Here is a 21,772-nt window from a genome sequence, read left to right as displayed (position 1 = left end):
TAGAAAATAATATACAATATTTAATTTATTCTATATTAAAAATATATATTTTTATTAACATTTAATATGCAACTTAGCATATAACACAAATAATATAAATTTTATTTTAGATGAATAATGCATGTGTAATAACAATAGTGAAAACGTTTCTGCGCTACAGTGCCGAAAACATAAGAAATATCATTTTAATGTTTTCTCTTTTCTTCACAAAAATTGAAAACGTTTATTGTTATAGAAAAACAAAAACATTTTATTGAACGCAATTTTTGTTTTCATTTTGCCTTTTTAGAAATTGACAACAGAAAATAAAAAACGCAGCCTAGGTTATGCCACTTGTTGCGAATAAGAACCAATGTCGAGTCAATTATGACAAAGATTGAAAAATGATACTACAATGTTAGGAAGTTGGAGACTATTATTTATACAAAGTAGTTGGATAATTCCGGCTTTATCAAATTATATATGCATTAATGCATTATGGTAAAGTGAGAAAAACATAATGTTTATATTTTGGGACAAATAATACTTCTATCATTTTATTTTTTATTATTATATAAGTCTCTTAAGTTTAAAAATTCCTAAAATATTATTTTATTTTTTCCAAAATGCCCCTTATACCATTTTATATATAAATCGCATTTCCCTCTCTTTTTGCAAAATTTCTTTTTTGCTTAGGTGTTTTAGTCATTTTACATCTACTTAGTTTTTTTACTTTTTTTTTTTAGTTACATAAGGACATTTTTAGTCTTTTAATTGCTCAACTGACGAGAGGTCATTATTCGCACCAAAAATAAATATTAAAAACTTTTAATAACCTATAAAAAATTATATGCCCTATATGCATATTACATATATATTTATTGCCCATATGATGCAACACCATTCGATTATTTTACTACTCGACATGTATTAAGTTTTGGTCAACTTTTGATGCAATAAGCTAGAGGGGGACCTAATCAGCAGGCAAGCCATGTGAGTTTTATTACAGAGATGTAAATTAAGTGATTGGGCAAAGTGGGCACCATCAGTTTTTCAAAATTACTTGTTGCACCCAAGTTGATTTAGTACAGTTATTCTATTCTACTTGTGGATTGGATTGGAAATACTACAAAACACATTGCGTGCATGTGTATGGTGTGCATTTGCATAATAAGATTAATTAGAGATATATTATTATTCATTATTTTTCTTTCTATTAATTCAAGTTAATGGTTTCCAGCCTAGCATTTTTCACATGTTTGTTTTCTGTTATTATTCATTATTTTTCACGTGTGTTTGGGAGAAGAAATGGAGAGGAAAGTAGTGAAGACAAAACTTAAATGGGGAAGGGGGAGTGGATCTCCTTTGTATGGGAATTTTGTGTGGAAAAAGAAATAAGGACAACTTACCTTTTCTTTTTCCCTCCCTCTCGTTTCCAGAGTGAAAAGAAATAGAGAAAAGGAAAATGAGTTGGTTAGTTTTCGTTTGTGTCCGCCAATGGTTTTTTTTAAGGGAGAGAGGGGAGGGTGTAAGACTTGAAAATGAGTTCTTAAACACAAGGAGCAATTTAATCATTTAGGCAACACAGTACTTGCGTCTACCATCAAATGTTGTAATCTAGTGCTATATATTGAGGGTTCAAGTCCCGTGAGAAAAAATGAGTGTGTAAGTTTCTTGTCAATGGGAGAGGAAAAATATATATATATATGTATTAGCTTTGTCCTCAATTAATAGAAAAGTGACTGTCCAGAGAAGTCTTTCTTTTCTCTCCTTGTAAATTTATATTTTCCCAAAAATGGAAAGAAATTATCTCCTTTCCTTGCTCTTAGCTTTTAAACACCCCCACCAGAGGAAGGATTAACACATATTTTTCCTTACATATAACCTCGTTTTGGAAGGAATAACCGAAAATTCAACAGAAGGGAGAAGGGAGGGATGAATAATTGTTTATCATTATTTTTGTTTGATTGAAAGAAAGGAAAGTAAAAAATATAATTCTTATTTTACTAGTACACTCTAAATAAATTAATTAAAAGCAAAGGAAGAGAAGGGAATACCTATGGGCCTGCAGAAAGGAAAACAAGAAGATCCACAAAACCAGAGCTCAGACCAGCCCATTAACCAGCTAATTAACTACAAAAACGTGACAGTGTCACAGTGGCGGGAAGAGGGCCAAGGAAGCTACGATCCTGTAAAACAGGAAGACGTCATCAATATGTTAGGAATATTAAAGTATTTCTTGTAAGAGTAGTGATTTAAGTTGCAGTTATTAAATTCAATTTATATGAGAGGGGGTGACGAATCCTATCATATTGAGGGTTTCACCACCACACTCACACCGAATTCAATCGTGTAAAACATAAAACAAAAATGTTAATCCAACGCCGATTAACTTATAACTGAAACTAATGACTAGTGAAGGTTTCCGTGTATACAACTCAAATTTATTTTCTTTCCTATTTCATATATATATTATACTAATATATCATTTTGGGCAATCTCAAAGCTTCCTTGTTTTTTTTAACACCTCTAAGCTTTGTTTTTGCTAGGTTTCACTAAAGGGTGCTATGCCATTGAAGCCTAGTAAGTTCTTTCAAGGGCAATAGATTAATATCTGCTTTTCGCATTGAAATGGTAACAAGTTGTTCCTTTTCTTTCATTATGTGAATTAGTTTAATCTTATATTCAAATATTGCTCCTTTAATTTGTTAGTTAATATCAGCAAATTTATTATATTTCCTACAATTTATTCAGATAATAATATATGCGCTTTCACTTTATTTTTTTATTTTTTTTCTGTTGCAAGTAAACAATGCACACACCCATTTTGCCCTATATATGCTCTAGGAAATGACTGTATGGAACCGGCAAAACACTAGTTAGCGCAATCTTTCTTTGTAGAACTAATCTCCCAGAGAATTGTAAACCTGATTAATTTTCATTAACCTAGCAAACATGCCATTCAAATCAGGCATTTATATCCCCAGTTCCCATGTTGTTTTGGTTTGGCTATCCTTGTCTCGTTGTCATCTTATCTCAAAACCATCCAAAACCTGTCCACTCTCAATCCATTACCATCCCTATATTGTGCCGAACTTCTTCTTTTTCCCTAAATTTAAAAAAATAATAATAAAAATAAATAAAAATTCAAGAAACAGAACAACCAAGTAGCCCAACATGGAAGTTGCAAGAGATGATCTTGAGGTCTGAATGTGCCACTAAATCTCCACTGCACTCATAGACCACCCAATCATTATAAGAACTTAGCCCCACTAGACCAGTAGGCAAAAGCCAATACCAACAGCGAACTACTAACCAGAAATACATAATATTATAACACCAAATCCGATTACTCCACCACATAGTTATGAATATCAAACTTTAAAATGTCCAAAGTTTCAAACTGGGAATTTTTTACTACTTGAATAGCACTTTGGCTTGACTCAGAATGAAAGAACCTGATTTCCATTCCACCAAATTCTCCAGATGCAAGCACTGAATATCATTCTAGTTTTTTTTAGATGAAACACTACACTAACTGTTCAAAAGAATCAACCGACTCCCAATTCCACTGAAGCACCATAGCTAACCAGTTCCAAATTTGCCGAGCAAAAGAGCACTCAAAGAACATGTGATCAACAGTGTTAATCACATGTTCCTTTTATAATGTCTGTGCCTATGGTGAGAGACACAATTAAAATGTTGCAATTCTACATGTTAATAAGTTAAATCTCTCATCTTTGAATAGAAAAGGGTTTCAATACCCGAGTTTGTTCTGTTGGAATAAATGACAATGTGGGAATGCGACGTACCTTTTGCTTGATCCTTGCTTGCAAGATTTCACAGCCTTCATACACATTCTTCTGGCATTTACTCCAAATGCCACTTTTGGAGGCTAGTAAGGTGCTCAATGCCTTGCGGTAACAACTTTAGTTGTTGACAACGAATTATATACATCTCCCTGATCCTTGGCAATGCACCCTCCTCTATTATCACAGTATCCAATCTTATCAACTCTATCAGATTCAATTTGTTGAGTTTAGGAAACCATCCTGCCTTAAAATGCAAGAGCCTACCCTCATATGCCTGCTTAAGTCCAAGGAAGGCAAGAGGCAGTGCATGGATAGAAAGAAGTATGTCTTCTTCTAAACGAGAGGAGCCCAAGTACAAGTGAGTGAGGTTTGCTAGAGAACCAAGCCAGTGAGGCAACCTACTCAATTTTCCAACCAATGTCAGTTTTTGAAGAAATGATGGGGGTACCAACAAGGCTTCTAACTGAAGTTCTTCATCAGTACGTGCCATCACACCTAAACGGAGGAGGCTTGTCATCCTTTGAATTGAATTGCACAGCATCGGTCCATCAACTGTTCTCAACTTTGTAACATCTAACCTCTTGAGGTCTGTCAAGTTGCCAACTTTCTGGATAAGCTCTTCCTCTGCTTCAACACATGATAGAGTTTGTAAGCTTTTTATATTCCAAATTCCTGCTGGTACTTGCATGCCACAAAGAAAATAGGAAGACTCTGAATTACGAAAATTGTCGGGGCACAAAAGCAGATGCCGCAGTTTTGGTAGCTTTGATATGCCGGTGGGTAGCCTCTTCACATTGCTGTTCCTGACATCTAATGTTTGTAGGTTCTTCAGCCTTTCAATTGACTTGGGAAGCTCCTTAACCTTGGTCTCCCTTAAGTTTAAATACCTTAGATTAAATAGGTTGACCAATGCACCTGGTATGGTTTCAGTAAGAACTTCCTGTAGATCAAGGACCCTTAAAAACTTGAAGTTTGATGAAACTGCACTCAAGGAGAATGAGCAGCAGACATCAGTCTGAAAGACAAAAAATGAGCGAAGATCATGTGACAGAGTCCTGCCTAATCGGATGTTTACCCCTCTGTTGTAGAGTGATAGCCGCTGGATCTTTCCTTCTAGCGTTGCTTCAGGACCATCATATGATACACAGAATTTCTCTTTCTCAGATATTGTCACCGCCAGTTTACCCATAACATCATGCACTGTACATGTCTTCACCCTCCCAGCGTCGTTGGTCTCCGTAACTTGAATCATGCTTCTGAAAATAAGTTCTGTAAGATAGTCCTCTGCTACCTCCTCCATTGCCATTCCTTTTCTTTCTATGATGAACCCCTCGGCAACCCAAAGGCGAACCAATTTCTTCCTCTTAATTGGGTAACCATCACGAAAAACACAGCAATACAAGAAACAGTGCTTTAGGTAGAATGGCAAATCATTGAAACTCAACATGAAGATGCCCTTCACTCGTTCAAGCATGGGATTGTTGCTCAGTTGCCAGTTGAGGCTATCATACACTTTCTTCCATTCCACAACCGTCTTGTTTCTTGAACACATGAGGCCCCCAATAGCCACGATTGCTAGAGGCAATCCTTCACACTTCTCCACAAAGAGCCGAGCTGATTTTTCCAGCGCTTTGGGACAACTGTGGCCTGGGTCATTCCAAAATGTTTTCTTACAAAAGAGGGTCCAGGCATCAGTCTCTCGGAGAGGTTCAAGGCGATGGACATGACCTCCAGGTCCTACAGAGATTGCTACATTCACATTTCTTGTTGTGAAAATAATTCTGCTACTACAATTGTTATCAGGAAATACACCTCTTATTCTACTCCAAAGATCAATACTCCATACATCATCTAAAACAATCACATACCTTTTCTGGTGCAAGTAGTCAATGACCATCTCTCCTAGCTGCCTATAGTTCATTGACCTCAAGTTGTTTGGAACCATCACTTGTTCTGCCTTGAAAAATTCTTTGATCATGCTTCTTAGCAGCTCTTCAACTCCAATCATGCTTTCTCGCAACTCTTCAACCCCATATGATTGGGGCACAGATATCCACGCCGAACAATCAAAGTGTTTCTTTATTGTGTGGTCACTGTAAACTTTTGTGACTAGTGTAGTCTTTCCTAAACCTCCCATTCCTACAATTGATATAATGGTCCGCCGGGGATCATCTTCAGTTAACCATTTTAGCAGATTTCTTCTGTTTTCTTCCATCCCCACAATCTCATCTTCCTCAATAAAGTTTGACAATTCTCCCTGATGCTGCCACCACCAGTCAATTGATGCATTGTTGCTTCTTCCCTCGTCAATATTACCATCAAATGCATATCGCTTGCTTCTCTCTGAAACCTCATGAACAGTTGCTTTGATCTTTTGTAGCTTTGAAGATATTTTTTGTCTTGCAGCAATGTTCTTGGGGAGGCTGATGACAAATTCCTTCAGTCCCTTTTTGTCCCGCTGCGTGTCTTTGTAATGCATGAACTCATCCACAGTATCTTCAACTTGATTTGCAACTTCTCTAACTTGCCTCACCCAAGCTTGCACCGATTCACTCCTTTCCTTCCTTCGCTCTGCATCTTTTAAGAAGGATCTCATACTTTCTAGCTCAAGCTTGATTTCTTCAAACTCGCCGTAAGCATCTCCTAGCAATGATGCCTTTTGCAGTAGGAGAGTGGTTAGTTTATCAAGGACGAAGTTTACAGCACCATCTGCCATTTTTGCTCAGTTCCCCTCCCTCTCCTCTACCATTCTTTTTTTCTCTCTCCCCATTGTATTTGGGAGTCAAAGAGGGGAAGGAGCAAGGAAGCAGGAGGGCAGAGAACAGGTCAAAGAATTCATTACAAGTATACTTTTTAAAGGAGCCAGGGAAGACTTGAAAAAGCCTTCACACGTCCTTTTTGTTCTTTTTCTTTTCAATTATTTATTCTGTGTGTGTGGTGGCGGAGGATCAAATAGACAATCAGTGAATAACCCATATAATCTTCAATTTTTCAAGGACAATCAGGTAGATGTAATGGAAATAGGATACAAATATGTTAGTGTAATTCCATAACAGACCAGGGTTAGAAATTTTGCTTTCACTAGGCAATAGGGTTTGTATTCTAGTGCATTGAAACTAACAACAATTGATAATGGGTTGTTGAGTCTACAATTAACTTTAAAAATTGGTTTGAGTCATGACCTCTTGGCCTACAGATTCTATGTGATCAATTAGCAGTTGTCGAGAGAGAAAAGGCATACCGTTTTACATGCTCCAAATTAGCTTCTACTTTGTGAAGAGCAGGAACCTAAACATGCTGCTCACCATATATTCTAACTAAACCTCCGCATGCAAGTATCATATGAAAATTTCCCAGAGCTAGTGTTTTAAAGATTGCTGTGTCAAACAAAATAATAAACACAATAATTTTACGCATGTCACCTGAAATACAAGTAAAATATGAACATAGCTTTCCCATTTTGCGATCAGTTGAACCACATAATATTAGTTGGCAATAGCATCAAGCTACACATTCAATTCAACAAGCTATTCGTGTACAAGGCTTCATGTACAAGGGGATTAACAAAAAGCAATTGAAAGCGCTGGCAAAAATGATAAGCAACATTGTCTACACATTTACGGGAAATGGATAATGACAATTGTGCTTCCCTCCCTTTCCATATTCACATTTGAGAAGACCCGTGTTAGCATCCAAAATCACTTGGTCTCTGCATCCATATGCTTTCTACCTTCTACCTATATTTACATCATCTGCAAAATCCAAGTCATTTCTCCCTCCTAATGATTATAATCCCCAAAGCTATGCCAACGTAGAGCAAAAATACTAGTTACAGACTTTTCAGTTTCTTCATGGGTACTTCAGTATAATTTACATCCTCATGCCTCTTCACCAGGTCGCCATTACTTTCAAGATTTACTTCTTTTATTTCTCTCTTACTCTCAAGATCAGCTTCTGATAACTTAGAGCCAGCAAAAAAACCACTGTACCCAACAATGTTCGTTGCAATGGCATAAACAGAAATCTCCTTTCTTGTGGATGGAATGATCTTTCTCTCAACTACTGAGAACTGTCCACAGCATTGATCTCGGACAGCTGTGTCCCTAAGCTTCTGAATGACATCATCCTTATCTTGGTTGAAGCTTTCTGTAGTTGGTGCCTGCAAAGCATGAACATGGCAATAATCAATTTGTCATCAACTTTATTTAACACACACAAACTGACAGTTGATGCACTCGAAGGGTAGAAAAAAGACCAATACGATGGCAATATATAGTAACTAAGGCAGTGCAAATTTCATGAGAAAAGCACAAAACCCTATATTATTAGCATCACCTAGGTTATTTTATTCATTCAAAAGGTCAAACTGCTCCAATGAAATATATATCATCAGGTATGAAATATTGACTTCGAGATAAGTTTGTAGCAATGAAGACAATAATAAGATCTTGTAACTCAATAAATTCGAATTAAGGCAGGTGCTTTCATTTTGTTTGTTTATGTAAAGTAAAGCAGACCACAGTGAACCTTCTAGAGTTGAATATTCACAAAGTTGCCACAAAAACATGTTATTCAGTATTAGCTTGCAGTTTCCCTTGAAAGAGAGAAAAGGAAGGGCGTGGAGGTAAATAGAAGGCTCCAGATTCTCACCAGAAAATTAACTGGGAACTCAATGCTGGTGGACTGACACCCACAACCATCGCTGAAATTAAGCTTCAGGATTATTTTCAATGATCTTGTTTTAAGCATCCTGGAGTGTCAATAACAATGACGAGAGTTAAAGTTTAGAAGAGCATAATAAAGCACATATGATATTGCAGACTGCACTCCCACAAATCTCATTCAATTTTTTATCATGAAAGTTTAGGCGCAACTATTTCTCCCCTTTTTCAACTTTAAATTCATTTTATTTTTTGCACAGCCAGAAATAACTAGCTATCGAGAGAACATCTTAAAAGATGGAAAGCTAAGATCTTGATGCCGGTTAAGGGTGGAAGCCCAAGGGGCTGACATGGCTGGTCTGGAACATGGGAGAAGAAGGAAACAAAAATCTGATTAATTTTTCTTGACCCCCTATTTATAGAAATCTCAAAAAGTGCCCCGAACGGGTCCCGTAGGGTCCAAAAAAGTGGAATTTGGGCAGACGCGCTCAAACAGTAAAACGCCATGAATGAAAAAGAATTGAAATGAAAAAAAAAAATGAACAATGAAAGAAACGGCGTCAAAACCCGAATCCCGTGCAGAGAAATATGCTCCAAACAAGTCCGGCGGCAACCGGGACCAAAAATTTGAAACTGCAAGGAATGACCAGCAGCCAATCCTAAGAGTTCATGGCTCGAAAAAAAGTGAAAATGAATTCCATACGAGGATTTAGGCCCCAAGGGCTTGTCAGATGGTGATTGACTCTGCATGTAAATCAGAGTACACAACGGTGGTGGAACAGGGGAAGTCCATGGTTTACAACTCAAGTGTGTGAAGGCCATGATAATCCGATGAAAATCTATTTCCTGCAGATTTTGTCCCTCCCTCCACCATACCAAAAAAATAAAAAAATAAATAAATAATTAAAAAAAGAATTCTATTGCATCAATTTGTCCAGATGAGTGTACCTTTTTAGCATAAATGGTTTTTTATGTAATAAAGCTGTTTTCAGTTCCGGCCTTTCTGGGAAAGAAACCTGGATATAAAATAAGTGGACAGATTAACTGCGTGATTCATAAGGGACTGCAGAGGAACAAGGTAGAAACTACAAAATTGATATGAGACCATCCAGGAAAATGCCTAGAGTTTACAGACAAAAAATCCTTTTCAACCTTTTTCAGCAATGACCACAGATGACATGGATAATTGTTACCCAATGATATTAGGCATTAGGCATTTAACTTCCGAAAAATAAACGATATTAGGCATTTATATACTGGTTCTCTCGAAATGACATTAAGCATTAACAAAAAGGGTTATACCTGAACTGTTTTGATAAATGGTAATGGCGCTCTCTCTCCATGTACACTAGTGACTCTGATGGCCCATTTTGCATATTGTTTCCCTGCAAGTGAAATGAACGAATTTCATATGGATAGCAGACATTCCATAAATATCTAATTTATGTGACCCAAGGAAACCACTTTGTTAAGTGGAAGTCACATGCACGCACGCCATGGTGTTTGGAGTATAGGTCACTAGCTCGAGGGCCATTGAAACAACTCAGTTGCGGACATAAGCCTCAAATAAATTTTAAAAGAATATCTTTAAAATTTTGAAATTAATAACAAAATAGATCCATGAAAAAAATATATTATCCAGCACAAAATAGAAAATGTCTAAAAGTTTAATAGATGGCATCATCACACTAGACTATTACATTATCAGATAATAGTTGGATTACAAATACTCAATACAGTCCAGATATATATATATATATATATATACACATACATATATATACGTAGATGTATATGTGTTACAAAGTAAGAAAAAAAATAAACTCCCGTATAATGATCTCCAACATTCTCCTCCTCTGCACCATCCTTACCAGTTCGATCACTCTTAACCCTACTCCAATCTTCACTTCCCTCGACAAAATTTTGATCCTCTTGAACTTAAGTACCATATTTTGCTTTCCTCATGATACTCCTCTATGTCATTATATTCTTTTTGTTGCTGTGTATGAGCTCAGGTGGGAACTGAAATATTCTTTACTCAATAATAAAAAGAATGTTGATGAGTAAAGAACAAAAAGAATGTTGCTGCAAAGTTGCCCAGCATTGAATAAGGAAGTGTATGTTTAAGCATAATTTTTTTTTTTCTTTTTCAATTTCTTTACATATTTTTAGTTGTACAGGAGTTTGGTGTTTTTTTATGTTCTAGGGACCTAGCTAAAAGCTAATGACTTGCGAGTTGTATCGCCATATCGCATGACAATTCTAAGTTGTCTTGTGGTGGCATGACCATGGAGCAAATATATGTTGCAAGATTTTGGTGACTCATGATTTTATTGCATAATGCATCGGTATTAGAATGACAGGCTTCGATCTAGCTTGAGTGAGCTAAGCCAACTCAGCCTTTGAACCTTGACATGCACTGCAAGAGCACAGGCCAGACCGCACAGTCACAATCAGGTGCAACCTGAATTGTCTTAGGTTTCTTAAATTAGAGCAGATAACACGACAACTGACTACTTTCAAGTGTAAAACCGACCTTGTGACATCGGTAGCAGAACTGGACTCGGGGTTCTACGGTGCAGCTCAGGAGAATAGTTCTGTGGGTCCCATACAGAGATGTGAGTCCCCTTTGCAAGAGGCAAGAGTCTGCCCAGGTGTGCCAATTGCAGATGTGTAGTCATGCTCTGGGTCCCACATCAGATGTGCATTGGGTGGTTTTGGTATTTTTAAGTGGGTGCAAGAAATCCCACGAGTAACTTGTTCTTTTAGGTATGGGACCATGCTTCTGAATAAAAGCACAGAGAGAAAGAATCTAAAAGCAGTTCTTACTACTTCCTCTTAAGCATGGCGACTAATCATTTGAAGGAATTATATGGCAATAGAGATAAATTAGAATTCAAAAATTAGTTAGATACTTAGATCAACATGTTTTGCATGCCACAAAGGGCTACCACCAAGGGCTTAGCCTAAGTGGTATTTCTTCCTCCTTCCAAATGGAAGGTTGAGGGTGTGTGTGTGTGTGTGTGTTACCTACTGAAAAGAACAACACATGTTTTGCCTGTCAGCTAATTTAGATTCTAAAGCAGGGTAGTACAAGAGGCAAGATATAATGCATTTGATTCAATAAAAGCCACTGATCTTTGTTGCATTAATTACGAAAGGTGGATCCACTGATAAAGTGATTTACATCAATAACGATATTTTATATGGATCAATATCAATGACAAAGAAGCCAATATTAAAAAGAAAAGTTACTTGAAATGCTGCGGAATTGAGTAAAAATGATCTGAAAAAGGTCAACTCGAACATATGGAGGAATCCGCAGATTTAGAAAGTGCATTACCCCAGAAATTACCTGCTCAGATCAAGTTAATTACCAAGTCAGATGAAACATGCGTGTTTTGCATGATTAACAGTAGTCTAGTTGATATATATAAACAATAAATTTAATAAGAATTAAGAAAAAGATAACATAATTCTCTGTGCAAAATAATGCCTAGGTTAGGTCTGTCTCTAATCTTTACATCAGGTATGCACTTGATTACTCTTACCTCTCTATAAGCCACTTAATATCTATTATCTATAATACTTATTGTTTATGCCTAATAGAGGGTTCTGGTAATATGGGAAGTAAAATGATTGGTACTATCTATAAATAAGAGATTGTGGTATTAATACTTCAACCAGTAAAAGCTCTCCAAGGTACATTCTTTGCGATTCAAAAATAAAGTAACTGCACCTTGTCAACAAGTCCATGGATCACCAAACTTGCTTTCTTGTCTTTTGGAGTTCGCTGCAAAAAACATAATACTTTTAAACAGCTATTGAGTCAATGGTAGATAACCATACAAAACAAAAAAGTGCCTGAAATGAAGATATGGCACCGGCAGAGAAGATAAAGCACCAAAGGAGATGTATAATTGCATACAGCGTAAATATAATATGCCCTTACTAATAACCATATGAAGAGATCCCGGATCATATTTGATCGACTGATAGTTTGCACACAGGGATACTCTCATATCCTTCACAAACAAAGAGAACTGCATATAATTTAAACAGATGGTTTGCCTAAAAGATTATCCGGCCCAAAAATTCAGTACAGTCAAATAATACTTGCTCCTCACATCATCATTTTCTATTTTTATTTTTGATACGTAAAAGTGGATTAGAGCTCCTCACATCATCATTTAAAAAACAAAAAAGGAAAGGAGAAAGAAAACATCTATTGAAAATTCAAAAACTGGATGTGTGGCGACCTTGTCGGCCAGTGTGCGTGGGCAAGTGTGAGCGAGGCACTGGCAGGCTACCATGTTGATAGGCTAAGGGTGCACGATCCCACATCGACTGGGTGCTATTTATGTAGGGTTGGTGCACTCCAAATGGTAGGTAAAACCCAAAAGCAAAACCGTACAGACTCGCGATATCATACCATGTGGTGGAGTGGGTCGTTACAAATGGTATCAGAGCCCGACCCAGCCGAAAGTGTGACGAAGGGGACGTTGGGCCTCTTAGGGGATGGATTGTGGCGACCTTGAGGGAGGGTGTGAGCGAGGCACTGGCAGGCTACGGGTGCACGATCCCACATTGCCTGGGTATTAAATATGTAGGGTTGGTACACTCCAAATAGCATGATGTCTTTTAGGATAAAACCTAAGAGCAAAACCGTGCGGGCTCAGGCCCAAAGTGGACAATATCATACTTTGTGGTAGAGTGGGTCGATACAGGATAGCTATAAATATCCACCCAGATACACTCTGGAGCCAAAACACATCCCACCGGCAAAATATAATTAGTTCTCAAGTTAGCATGCCAAAATACCTATCACATTCTTATTGTCAAGTCATTCTTCAACTAATTTCCAAATAATGTTAATAAAAATAAATTATACACTCATCATCCATGCATACTCTTAATAAAAAATCTATGTTATTTTTGCAGTAAAACTGCATTACCAGTTCTAATCCTTAATTGGTAAACCTAAGTAGTAAGTTATAACTTCACCAAATCTTTTAATGAGTAACATTCATTTCCTTATTTGCAATAGGCATTAATTGTAATAACTATTTTTGAATTGGTCAACAGTTCCCTTTCTCTAGATGGGCATATGCATTACTTAAAAATATTATATCAGAAGTAGAATAAAGAAAAAGGAAGGAAATACCTGAAGATTAACAATCACAATCTTCCCACCTCGACGGAGAGATTTTAAAGGAAGGTTGCAAGCAGGAGTGATCTGCAAACTACAAAGCATTGCTAAACACAGTCATTCATCATGGTTAGAACTATAAATCTATGGGGGATTTTGTTGATTTTGTGTATGGTGTGAAGGTATAGTGGGCTTCTTTGTTGATTTTGATTTTGTATTTGGGATGCGCTACCCTCTTGAGCGCTTTTTAATGAATTTTACTTATCAATATTTATATATATATAAATGTTAACCAAAAATATTAATACCACAATCTAATCTGCAAAGGGGGGAAATTATGAAGACAAATAAAGTACTTCCTCATTAAAATTTCCATCGTTATTACTAAAAAACTATCAATCAACTCAAAAGGTGAAAATCCCAACTACTGGGGGTTCACTACATGGATGCTTTCTTTTCAAGTTGGCATATTTCATAAAATCTATTGTTCTTAAGAATTTAGAATAGCCCAATCCACATACAGATCATGTGGGTACTCTTCAGTGAGTAGTTTTAAATTCTTAACCACAGTCCAAGGATCTCCAATTCAACTACCAACTCTTCGTTCTATTGACTGCCAATCCCTGCCAGGCAATTCCATTAAGCAAGGTTGCGAGATGTTGAAAGCTCATTTTATTTATATTGCTTATTTTGTTTAGCATGGAAAAACATAATAGCCATAACAAGACAGACTTGAAAATTAATCATTAATGTGACAAAAGTGTCCATGAGCAACTTGGCTAATCAAAACTGTTAACCACCATCTAGTCTAGTTTAAAAGCTTAAGCTGTTAGAGAGGGTCTAACTTTAATATTTATATCCTCTAACACGACCCCCTCACTTTTTCTTTTTTTCTTTTTTTTCCTTTTTTTTTTTTTTTTTTAAAGTAAAATTGTATAAAAGCGTTCAAAAGGGGAACGAAGCCCAAGAGAACTACACAAGGCCAAAAAGGGCATCTAAGCCTTCTCCAAATGGTACGAGGCCTTTTGGGGTAAAACCCAAAGAGCAAAACTATGCGGCTTGGGCCCAAAGTAGACAATATCATACCATATGGTAAACTGGGTCGTTACAAATGGTATGAGGGTCTGACCTAGCCGGCCAACGAGGACATTGGTCCCCTAAAGGGTGGTGGTTGTGACGACCTTGTGGGCGGGTGGGCATGGGGGTGGGCGTGTGCGAGGCACTGGCTAGCTACGAGTGCACGATCTCACATCGCGTACGTGTAGAAAAGGGAAGTGCTATATATGTAGGATTTGTACACTCCAATTGGTATGTGGCCTTTTGGGGTTAAACCTAAGAACAAAATTGTGTGAGCTCGAGCCCAAAACGGACAATATCATACCATGTGGTGGAATAAGTCGTTACAAATGGTATCAAAACCTGACCTAACTGAAAGTGTGGCCAACGGGGACATTGGCCCCCTAAGGGGGGTTGATTGTAACGACTTATGTGGGCGGATGTGATATGGACAGATGTGAATAGGGATTGGGTGAGCTACCACACTGGGCGAGCTACAGGTTTCACAATCCCACATTACTGAGGTAAGGGAAAGGTGAAGTGCTTATACGTGGTGGTGTTATCTCCAAATGGTACAAGGCCTTTTGGGGAAAAACCCAAAAGCAAAATCATGCAGGCTCAAACCTAAAGCGAACAATATCATACCATGTGGTGGAGTGGGTTGTTACACGTGTGGCTTTCTTTTGGTCCAACACGTATTTTAACTTTAATTATTACAACGAGGTTTGAACTTGAGACCTTTTACTCTAATGCCATGTTAACTACCATCTACTCTAAAAGCTTAAATTGTTAGAGATGGTGCAAATTCAATATTTATATCCTCTAACAAAAACTAAAGAGCCAACAGATATGGCTTGCCAACTACTGTATCGAATTCTTTATGAGGGTGATCAGTGAGCTTGTTCACTTTTGATGCAATTCAATAGCAGTCAAAGTTCTTTTCTCTACCAATTCCCACATAAAAACAATTATGCCAGTAAAGCAAGTGAGTAAGAACAAAGAACTTAAAGTAAAATAACTATAAATAATGTATAACATCAAAAACCCTCAAGCATGACCCCAAATAATTTAAGATAAGCACAACAGAGAACAAAATGGTTAATCAGATGTCATACTGAACACTGTAGCATTGGAATTATATTGAGAGGGCAGTGTTGATTTTAAGCAAACAATAATAATTAGGCTAAACTAATAAATGACAGAATCAACAGCAATAATATGGATAGTGACATGAATAATTCTTTAGACCTACCTAGTCCCTAAACATAATACAAGATCAGCCATTCGACAATGTTTTTCAGCCGCATTCATCTCCTTGGGGGGCAATGCATCCTACAATAGAAAAAGGTTAAGCACATTTATCAGGTAACTTAAACTTCAAAAGGACAAAAAAGGCCATTCCATCTTATAAGTTCTCATTAGTTTCCAGACCATATGGTCTTTCTCTCACATAGCTGAAAAGAAATCATCCAATACTCAATAGTCACCAGTACTGACTGAACTGTTTCCCCACCAAAGATCTCTTTTGTTAAATCATCAAATACTGCTTCCTATCTAACCTTGTTAGTGCATTTGCACCTTTAACCAATGCTAAATCATTCCAATTGTTCATTGAGAAGTTCGGTTAGATATAAGTTCTTTGCAATGATCCAACAGTTCTTAGAAAGTATAAGGAACTGCTATTCACTTTAAAATATATTTTAGATTGGCCATTACTATGCCAATAATCATCTGACTTTATATTATATATCCCCACTATAATACTCCAAAGAAGGTAATCTATAAATTATTCATTAGTTATTAATGGAAGTCTGTGGGACCAGAAAATGAACTTTTTCTCCACATCCAGCAAAACTCTCACCACTTGATGAAGTAGCATTATAATTACTAGAAATTTTATAGTGTAAATATCAGCCATAGTACACAAACATCCACAGATATTTGAACGGGCTACTCGCAATATGCAATAATAAGAAATTTGCACCTAGGAGAATGTTTTAGTCCTTTAAGTACTTACTCCTTTATTTATCATCCAGTAAATTGAATGCAGAAAAGCATATGCCATGAATGAGATAATAAATTAACAGAATACCAGCTCTAAAGTAGTAACCTCTCAGTAATAGTCTACACAGAACAATAATTTCTCTCAGTAATACCCATAACTCGGATCATGTAAGAAAGTATATTTCTCTATTGTCCAAAACAATGCAACCAAGGATAGCAAGAATAACAGTTACCTCCCAATCAAGAACGGTATCCTTAAGTTTCACTGCACACTTTAAATCAGAACAACGCCTTGATGTCTCCTTCATCCCAATAGTCTCCACCTCAAAATCACGCAAATACCTTCAAAAAACAAGTTCTAGTTTAGTTGAACAATATCAAGAAAGGTCCAAAAGCATATAACATAATATCTTTTGCAACATGTTATAGTTTGTAAAAGCAAATATTTCACTTGAAAGAGATCGTGAGTAAGATCATCTGAAGTTTAACTCTTACTCTACTCCACATGATGGGCAAATTTCTCTGAAAGAATTCCCATGCAACTCCGCAAGTTTTTCCCTTGGTATCCCAGAGCGGAGATGAAGACTATCCACATTCTGAAAAATAGAAGTTTTCAATAATTAATCAGAAACTCAGATAGATATAAATACTTAACAGACACTATATGAAGGTGCATTTGGATGAACACGAGAATTAATAGGAGAAAGTAAAAGGGCAGGGAAAATTTTGATCAACAAAATGTCAAACCTCCTGCTAACTTTTGTCCAATCTCAGCTTTGTGAGATGCACAATTAAGGTGGCTGATGCAATGGCTCAATAACCAGAGGTCTCAAATCATGGACTTACCCAGCGCACATGGTTGGCAAATGATTGTGTTCAGGAGTAAATAGATAAGATCAATATGCAACAAATCTCTTTGAGGGCCAACTTTTACATAAACAATAAAAAAAAAGTAACTAGAAGCATCTCCCATCAATACTTGAATAACATGCAGTCACCTATGCAAATTATAACAATGACATGCTCTGTGTCTATTATATTGGCAATTAAATAACATATCACATATGCGGCTCACGCAATGATCAATAATAAGACCTCAAACAACTATACTCAAGCTCCAAGAGTTCCTATGGTTGAAAACATATGACAAACCTCAACAATGGTATGATGCCTTCATGACAATACAAGAGAAACTAACCTGGCTGATAACAAACTTCAAGATGCCAGCCTTCTCCAGTTCAACCAAAGCCATATGTGTTACACCCGGCATTGCACGATGAAATGGCAAGGATGCTTCAGGCAGACCTTTGCCTTCTTGCTACAAACCAACATAAAATGATTTCATGAACCACCATTCTAACACTTGTGTATATACAATAAGCGAATGGAAAGGGAGGCAAGGACAGAAGCAAGCTTGTAGATCAACTTCTTCAGTTATTGAAATTCTAATGGTTCTCACCTGAAGTGTCCAAACTCCTTTGGGACCTCGAAAATCAGGTATCCCACAAGAAGTTGATATTCCTGCACCTGTAAATGCCACTAGATGCTTACTCTGCAAATACATGCAAATAAGTTTGATGTGTTTAAATGATAATTTATCCCCACATGGCTTCAAAATAACATAAATATTCAACAAGATAATTGAGCCTTCGAAACTCCTCCACCTTTTGAATCATCAGCGCAAGATTTTCAATCTGCCATTGCACATTGAAACATAGGATGTAAGCACAATTATTTTAAGATCGTAGAACTTCATTGTCAAAAGACAAACCTGAACATTGAAAAGAATAAGAAACAGATTATTTAACAGACATGTTAAATTTGTGTAACAGTGACTAGTGACACTACTTAAGTATCAGGCCCATGCGGCCTTGACCAGCATTTCCTCGCACAAGTAATTCATGGTAAAACTTACAATACTGCTATTTAAGCATGAATAATGATTCACTAGATAAACCATACATCATAATTAGCTCCAAAGTACAGATATTGATGTGGGGACAATGATACTAAAAAAATCAAGAAACTAGGACATGAAATTGGATATGAAACAAAGACGGTAAGGTTGAACTTGGCATGACGGTAAGGTTGCTCTCCACTATGACCTGGAGGTCACGGGTTCAAAATGGACAACATCCTCTCCACATGCAAAGGTAAGGCTCCATACAACTAACCCTCCGTCTCTCCCCAAACCCTACAGCGGCCGGAGCCTCATGCATTGGACTAGTCCTGATATCGTATACAGCAAAAACTACTTTATAATTAAGAAAGTGGTATCCTATAGTTGTAGTAAATAAAGGCCAAAAAAAAAAAATCCTAACAAAAATTGCATCTCTCCCTTAAGATAACATATGTTAGACATCTTCATGTTAACAACCATCTACTCCAAAAGCTTAAGCTGTTAGAGAGGGTGTAACTTAAATAAATAAATCCTTCAATATGCCCCCTCACGTGTGGCCTTCTTTTGGTTCCAACAGGTGTTTTTCAATTTTTTAATTAGGGTGACAGTGAGGTTTGAACTCGAGACCTTTGACTCTTGTTGGAAAATATTATTATAGGAACCCTTAAATTACTCGTTGACAGAATATTGAATTACTTTGTCAAGGAGTAATTTAACGGTTCCTATAATAATATTCTCCAATATCTCTGATACCATGTTAACATCCATCTACTCCAAAAGCTTAAGCTATTAGAAAGGGTGTAACTTAAATATATAAATCCTTCAACAACGTATATACTTTTCTCTTCAATGTAAGAGCTATTATAGTATCGCCTAACTGTAAGCCAATGGGACAACTCTATACCCACCAACCCTAACCAAAATATAAATAGAAAGAGCATTATGAGAAGGCCTGAAAGTACCACAATGAATAACAATGCATTCCAGAAAGTATGACCACATTATGTGAGAAAATAGTGACTCAGAGAAAAACCATCAAAGTATACCCTAATGTCTCTCCATAATAAATATGCCGTTATAATAATGACATCACCGTAGCCATGACACTTGATGATATTACATTGAAGAAAATCTATTACGCGCAGATGCTAGTAATGGATCAAATGCATAACAAATTATAAGAGCTTTGTTAGCATCAAAACTTTAATTTAATGGACATAAGGGTACCTTTTGTAATTTTGATAGCCATGGAGACATTATTTTAATTCACTTTTCTACATTAGTATTGATAACCCCAAAGCCTTTCACCTTCTTGTCACCTACCGAATCAATTGCTACTTCTCACCTACTTATTACCAACTCCAAATTAAGCTACTTAGATAAACTCTTTAGGTTTTGTATATATGAAGTTGGAATTTCTATTGTGCATGAAGTGAACGAAAAAGTTTTACAGAAACCTTTACTTATAGAATGTGATGCATATTTTCTTGAGTGTGGTTGCCCAAGAATCTAGGTTTGAATGCCTGGCCTTTTCAATTTTTTCTAGATCATGGAATGTGACTTCTTCATTCTCAAAAGGTCTGACATGGTGACATCTCAAAGAAGGTCCTTTCGTAGCAAGATGCCACATGCCTGCCCAGATAAAACAGAAAGAAAAAACACCTTGTATGGGAACCTAAAGAGACTAGATCAAGAAGAATGATACCATAGGACCCTGTCTTTCTTTCTTTGTTATCCCATAGGACCCTAGCTTTCTTTCTTTGTTTGTTTATCCAAATTCATTCACATATAAGGGAAAATTATGATAAATCATTTTATAATTGAGTTATGAAGTATGACTTTCGGTATAAAAAATATTATACATCATTTTGGTATTAGAGCATCCTACATCAGTAGTAGAACATTGGGCAAATTTTTCAGAGAAAAAAACATCTTTTTTCTCCAAGCCAACAACAAGACTAAAGACCTAACATCAGACATTGAATGATGCAACTATTGAGGACCCTCTGTTCTCAATGTTCTTAAACTATCCGAATTTCCTTATATACCAAACGCAATTCATACCTTTCACTCTACAATTATAACAATGGGCTTGAGCAAATTCATGAAAAATAAATTAATAAATAAATCCCCTGTCCCCATTAACACCCACCAAAACTGTTCACCTCCAATTTTAACATCTTGATACACAGAGGTACCCAAAGAAGTACATTTATGAAACCCTTAATAACTGATTACAAAAAACGCAACAATCATCAACCCACATTCAAGGTCCAACTTTCAACTTCCTTGCATATCAAACTTTTAGCATTTTACAAATGAAAATATCATTTTACAGAATGAACAAAAAAAAAAAAAAATTGCAAAACCCATCAATTCAAAAACACACCCAAATATTCTTCAAATTTAAGCGTATATTCACAAGTAATTTAATTTTTCATGGGTATAGCGATTGTAAGACGGGGTATGTATGCATGGACTAAAATAACTAATATAACAACGATAAACAACAAGGGCAATCAAATATACCACTCGGATAAGGAGAGGTAAATTTAAGCGTATATTCACAAGTAATTTAATTTTTCATGGGTATAGCGATTGTAAGACGGGGTATGTATGCATGGACTAAAATAACTAATATAACAACGATAAACAACAAGGGCAATCAAATATACCACTCGGATAAGGAGAGGTAAAGAATTAGAAAGAAAGCACACCCACCGACCTTTTTTTGCAAAACCAGCGGTGGTTCGAAAATCTCTGACATTCCAACACTGCCCACATCTTCTTTGTAAGAGAGCTTTTCTGCATAACCCAGAGACATTTGGGTTGGTTTTCATTAAAGAATCCACTTTTTAACACACTGGAAGTTCTTTCGCTGGGGGCAGAGAGAACGATGGGCGAGGGAAGGAAAGAGCTGGGGACTGGCATTGATATAGAAGAAAAAAAAAAAGTACATACCATATCAAAGGACACAAATACCCTTCGTTTTTTTATGAATGGAGATTTTGAACCTAGGTTTTGTTTGGTTATATAGAAAGAAAAGAAAAAGAAATTTTAGAGTTTGGTTAGATAAGAAATGAAAAGTTGTGAAAAGCAAAAAATTGTATTTTTATTATTTTACCTAACAACTCAGTGATATTTTATCCAGCTACCTTATTCACATACGGAGACTAACAATATATATATATATATATATATATATATATAT

The 21,772-nt window shown here is 36.4% G+C and overlaps 2 protein-coding genes across 3 annotated transcripts; both read right to left on the bottom strand.

Annotated features, from left to right (window-relative positions):
* Window positions 1–1,943: 1,943 nt before the first annotated feature.
* LOC132307494 (disease resistance protein RPM1-like) lies at window positions 1,944–6,526 on the bottom strand. Its single transcript, XM_059805281.1, has 2 exons — window positions 3,792–6,526; window positions 1,944–2,168 (listed from the first exon to the last, which is right to left on the bottom strand). Exon 1 carries the CDS (start codon window positions 6,505–6,507, stop codon window positions 3,850–3,852), a length of 2,658 nt encoding a protein of 885 aa, XP_059661264.1. The 5' UTR covers window positions 6,508–6,526; the 3' UTR covers window positions 1,944–2,168; window positions 3,792–3,849.
* A 647-nt stretch (window positions 6,527–7,173) lies between these two features.
* On the bottom strand, window positions 7,174–21,482 carry LOC132307493 (NAD-dependent protein deacetylase SRT1-like). 2 transcript variants are annotated; one of them, XM_059805278.1, is made up of 14 exons: window positions 21,287–21,482; window positions 18,326–18,355; window positions 18,121–18,213; window positions 17,860–17,979; window positions 17,157–17,257; window positions 16,895–17,003; window positions 15,910–15,989; window positions 13,617–13,695; window positions 12,192–12,245; window positions 11,708–11,807; window positions 9,755–9,837; window positions 9,401–9,468; window positions 8,442–8,541; window positions 7,174–7,950 (listed from the first exon to the last, which is right to left on the bottom strand). In XM_059805278.1, the coding sequence occupies exons 1-14, from the start codon at window positions 21,383–21,385 to the stop codon at window positions 7,621–7,623; spliced, it is 1,446 nt and encodes a 481-aa protein (XP_059661261.1). In that variant the 5' UTR covers window positions 21,386–21,482; the 3' UTR covers window positions 7,174–7,620. The 2 variants fall into 2 exon arrangements, with proteins under 2 accessions (XP_059661261.1, XP_059661263.1); XM_059805280.1 differs by lacking the exons at window positions 9,401–9,468; window positions 11,708–11,807.
* Window positions 21,483–21,772: the final 290 nt, after the last annotated feature.

The sequence above is a fragment of the Cornus florida genome, unplaced genomic scaffold (assembly GCF_030987335.1).
Source record: "Cornus florida cultivar Cherokee Brave unplaced genomic scaffold, ASM3098733v1 CherokeeBrave_3.0.0_Hap2_Chr05, whole genome shotgun sequence".
In the NCBI taxonomy this organism is placed as follows: Eukaryota; Viridiplantae; Streptophyta; class Magnoliopsida; order Cornales; family Cornaceae; genus Cornus; species Cornus florida.
This window is presented reverse-complemented; position numbering and strand designations above follow the sequence as displayed.

What these genes read in the sequence shown, in the direction of transcription:
- LOC132307493 (XM_059805278.1), bottom strand. Translation starts at nt 21,385, where the DNA reads ATGTCTCTGGGTTATGCAGAAAAGCTCTCTTACAAAGAAGATGTGGGC. An exon ending in TTGTGATTGTTAATCTTCAG is followed by an intron (nt 12,246 to 13,616) that starts GTATTTCCTTCC and finishes TGTTTTTTGCAG; the next exon opens with CGAACTCCAAAAGACAAGAA. An exon ending in AAACCATTTATGCTAAAAAG is followed by an intron (nt 8,542 to 9,400) that starts GTACACTCATCT and finishes TTGACACTCCAG; the next exon opens with GATGCTTAAAACAAGATCAT.
- LOC132307494 (XM_059805281.1), bottom strand. Translation starts at nt 6,507, where the DNA reads ATGGCAGATGGTGCTGTAAACTTCGTCCTTGATAAACTAACCACTCTC.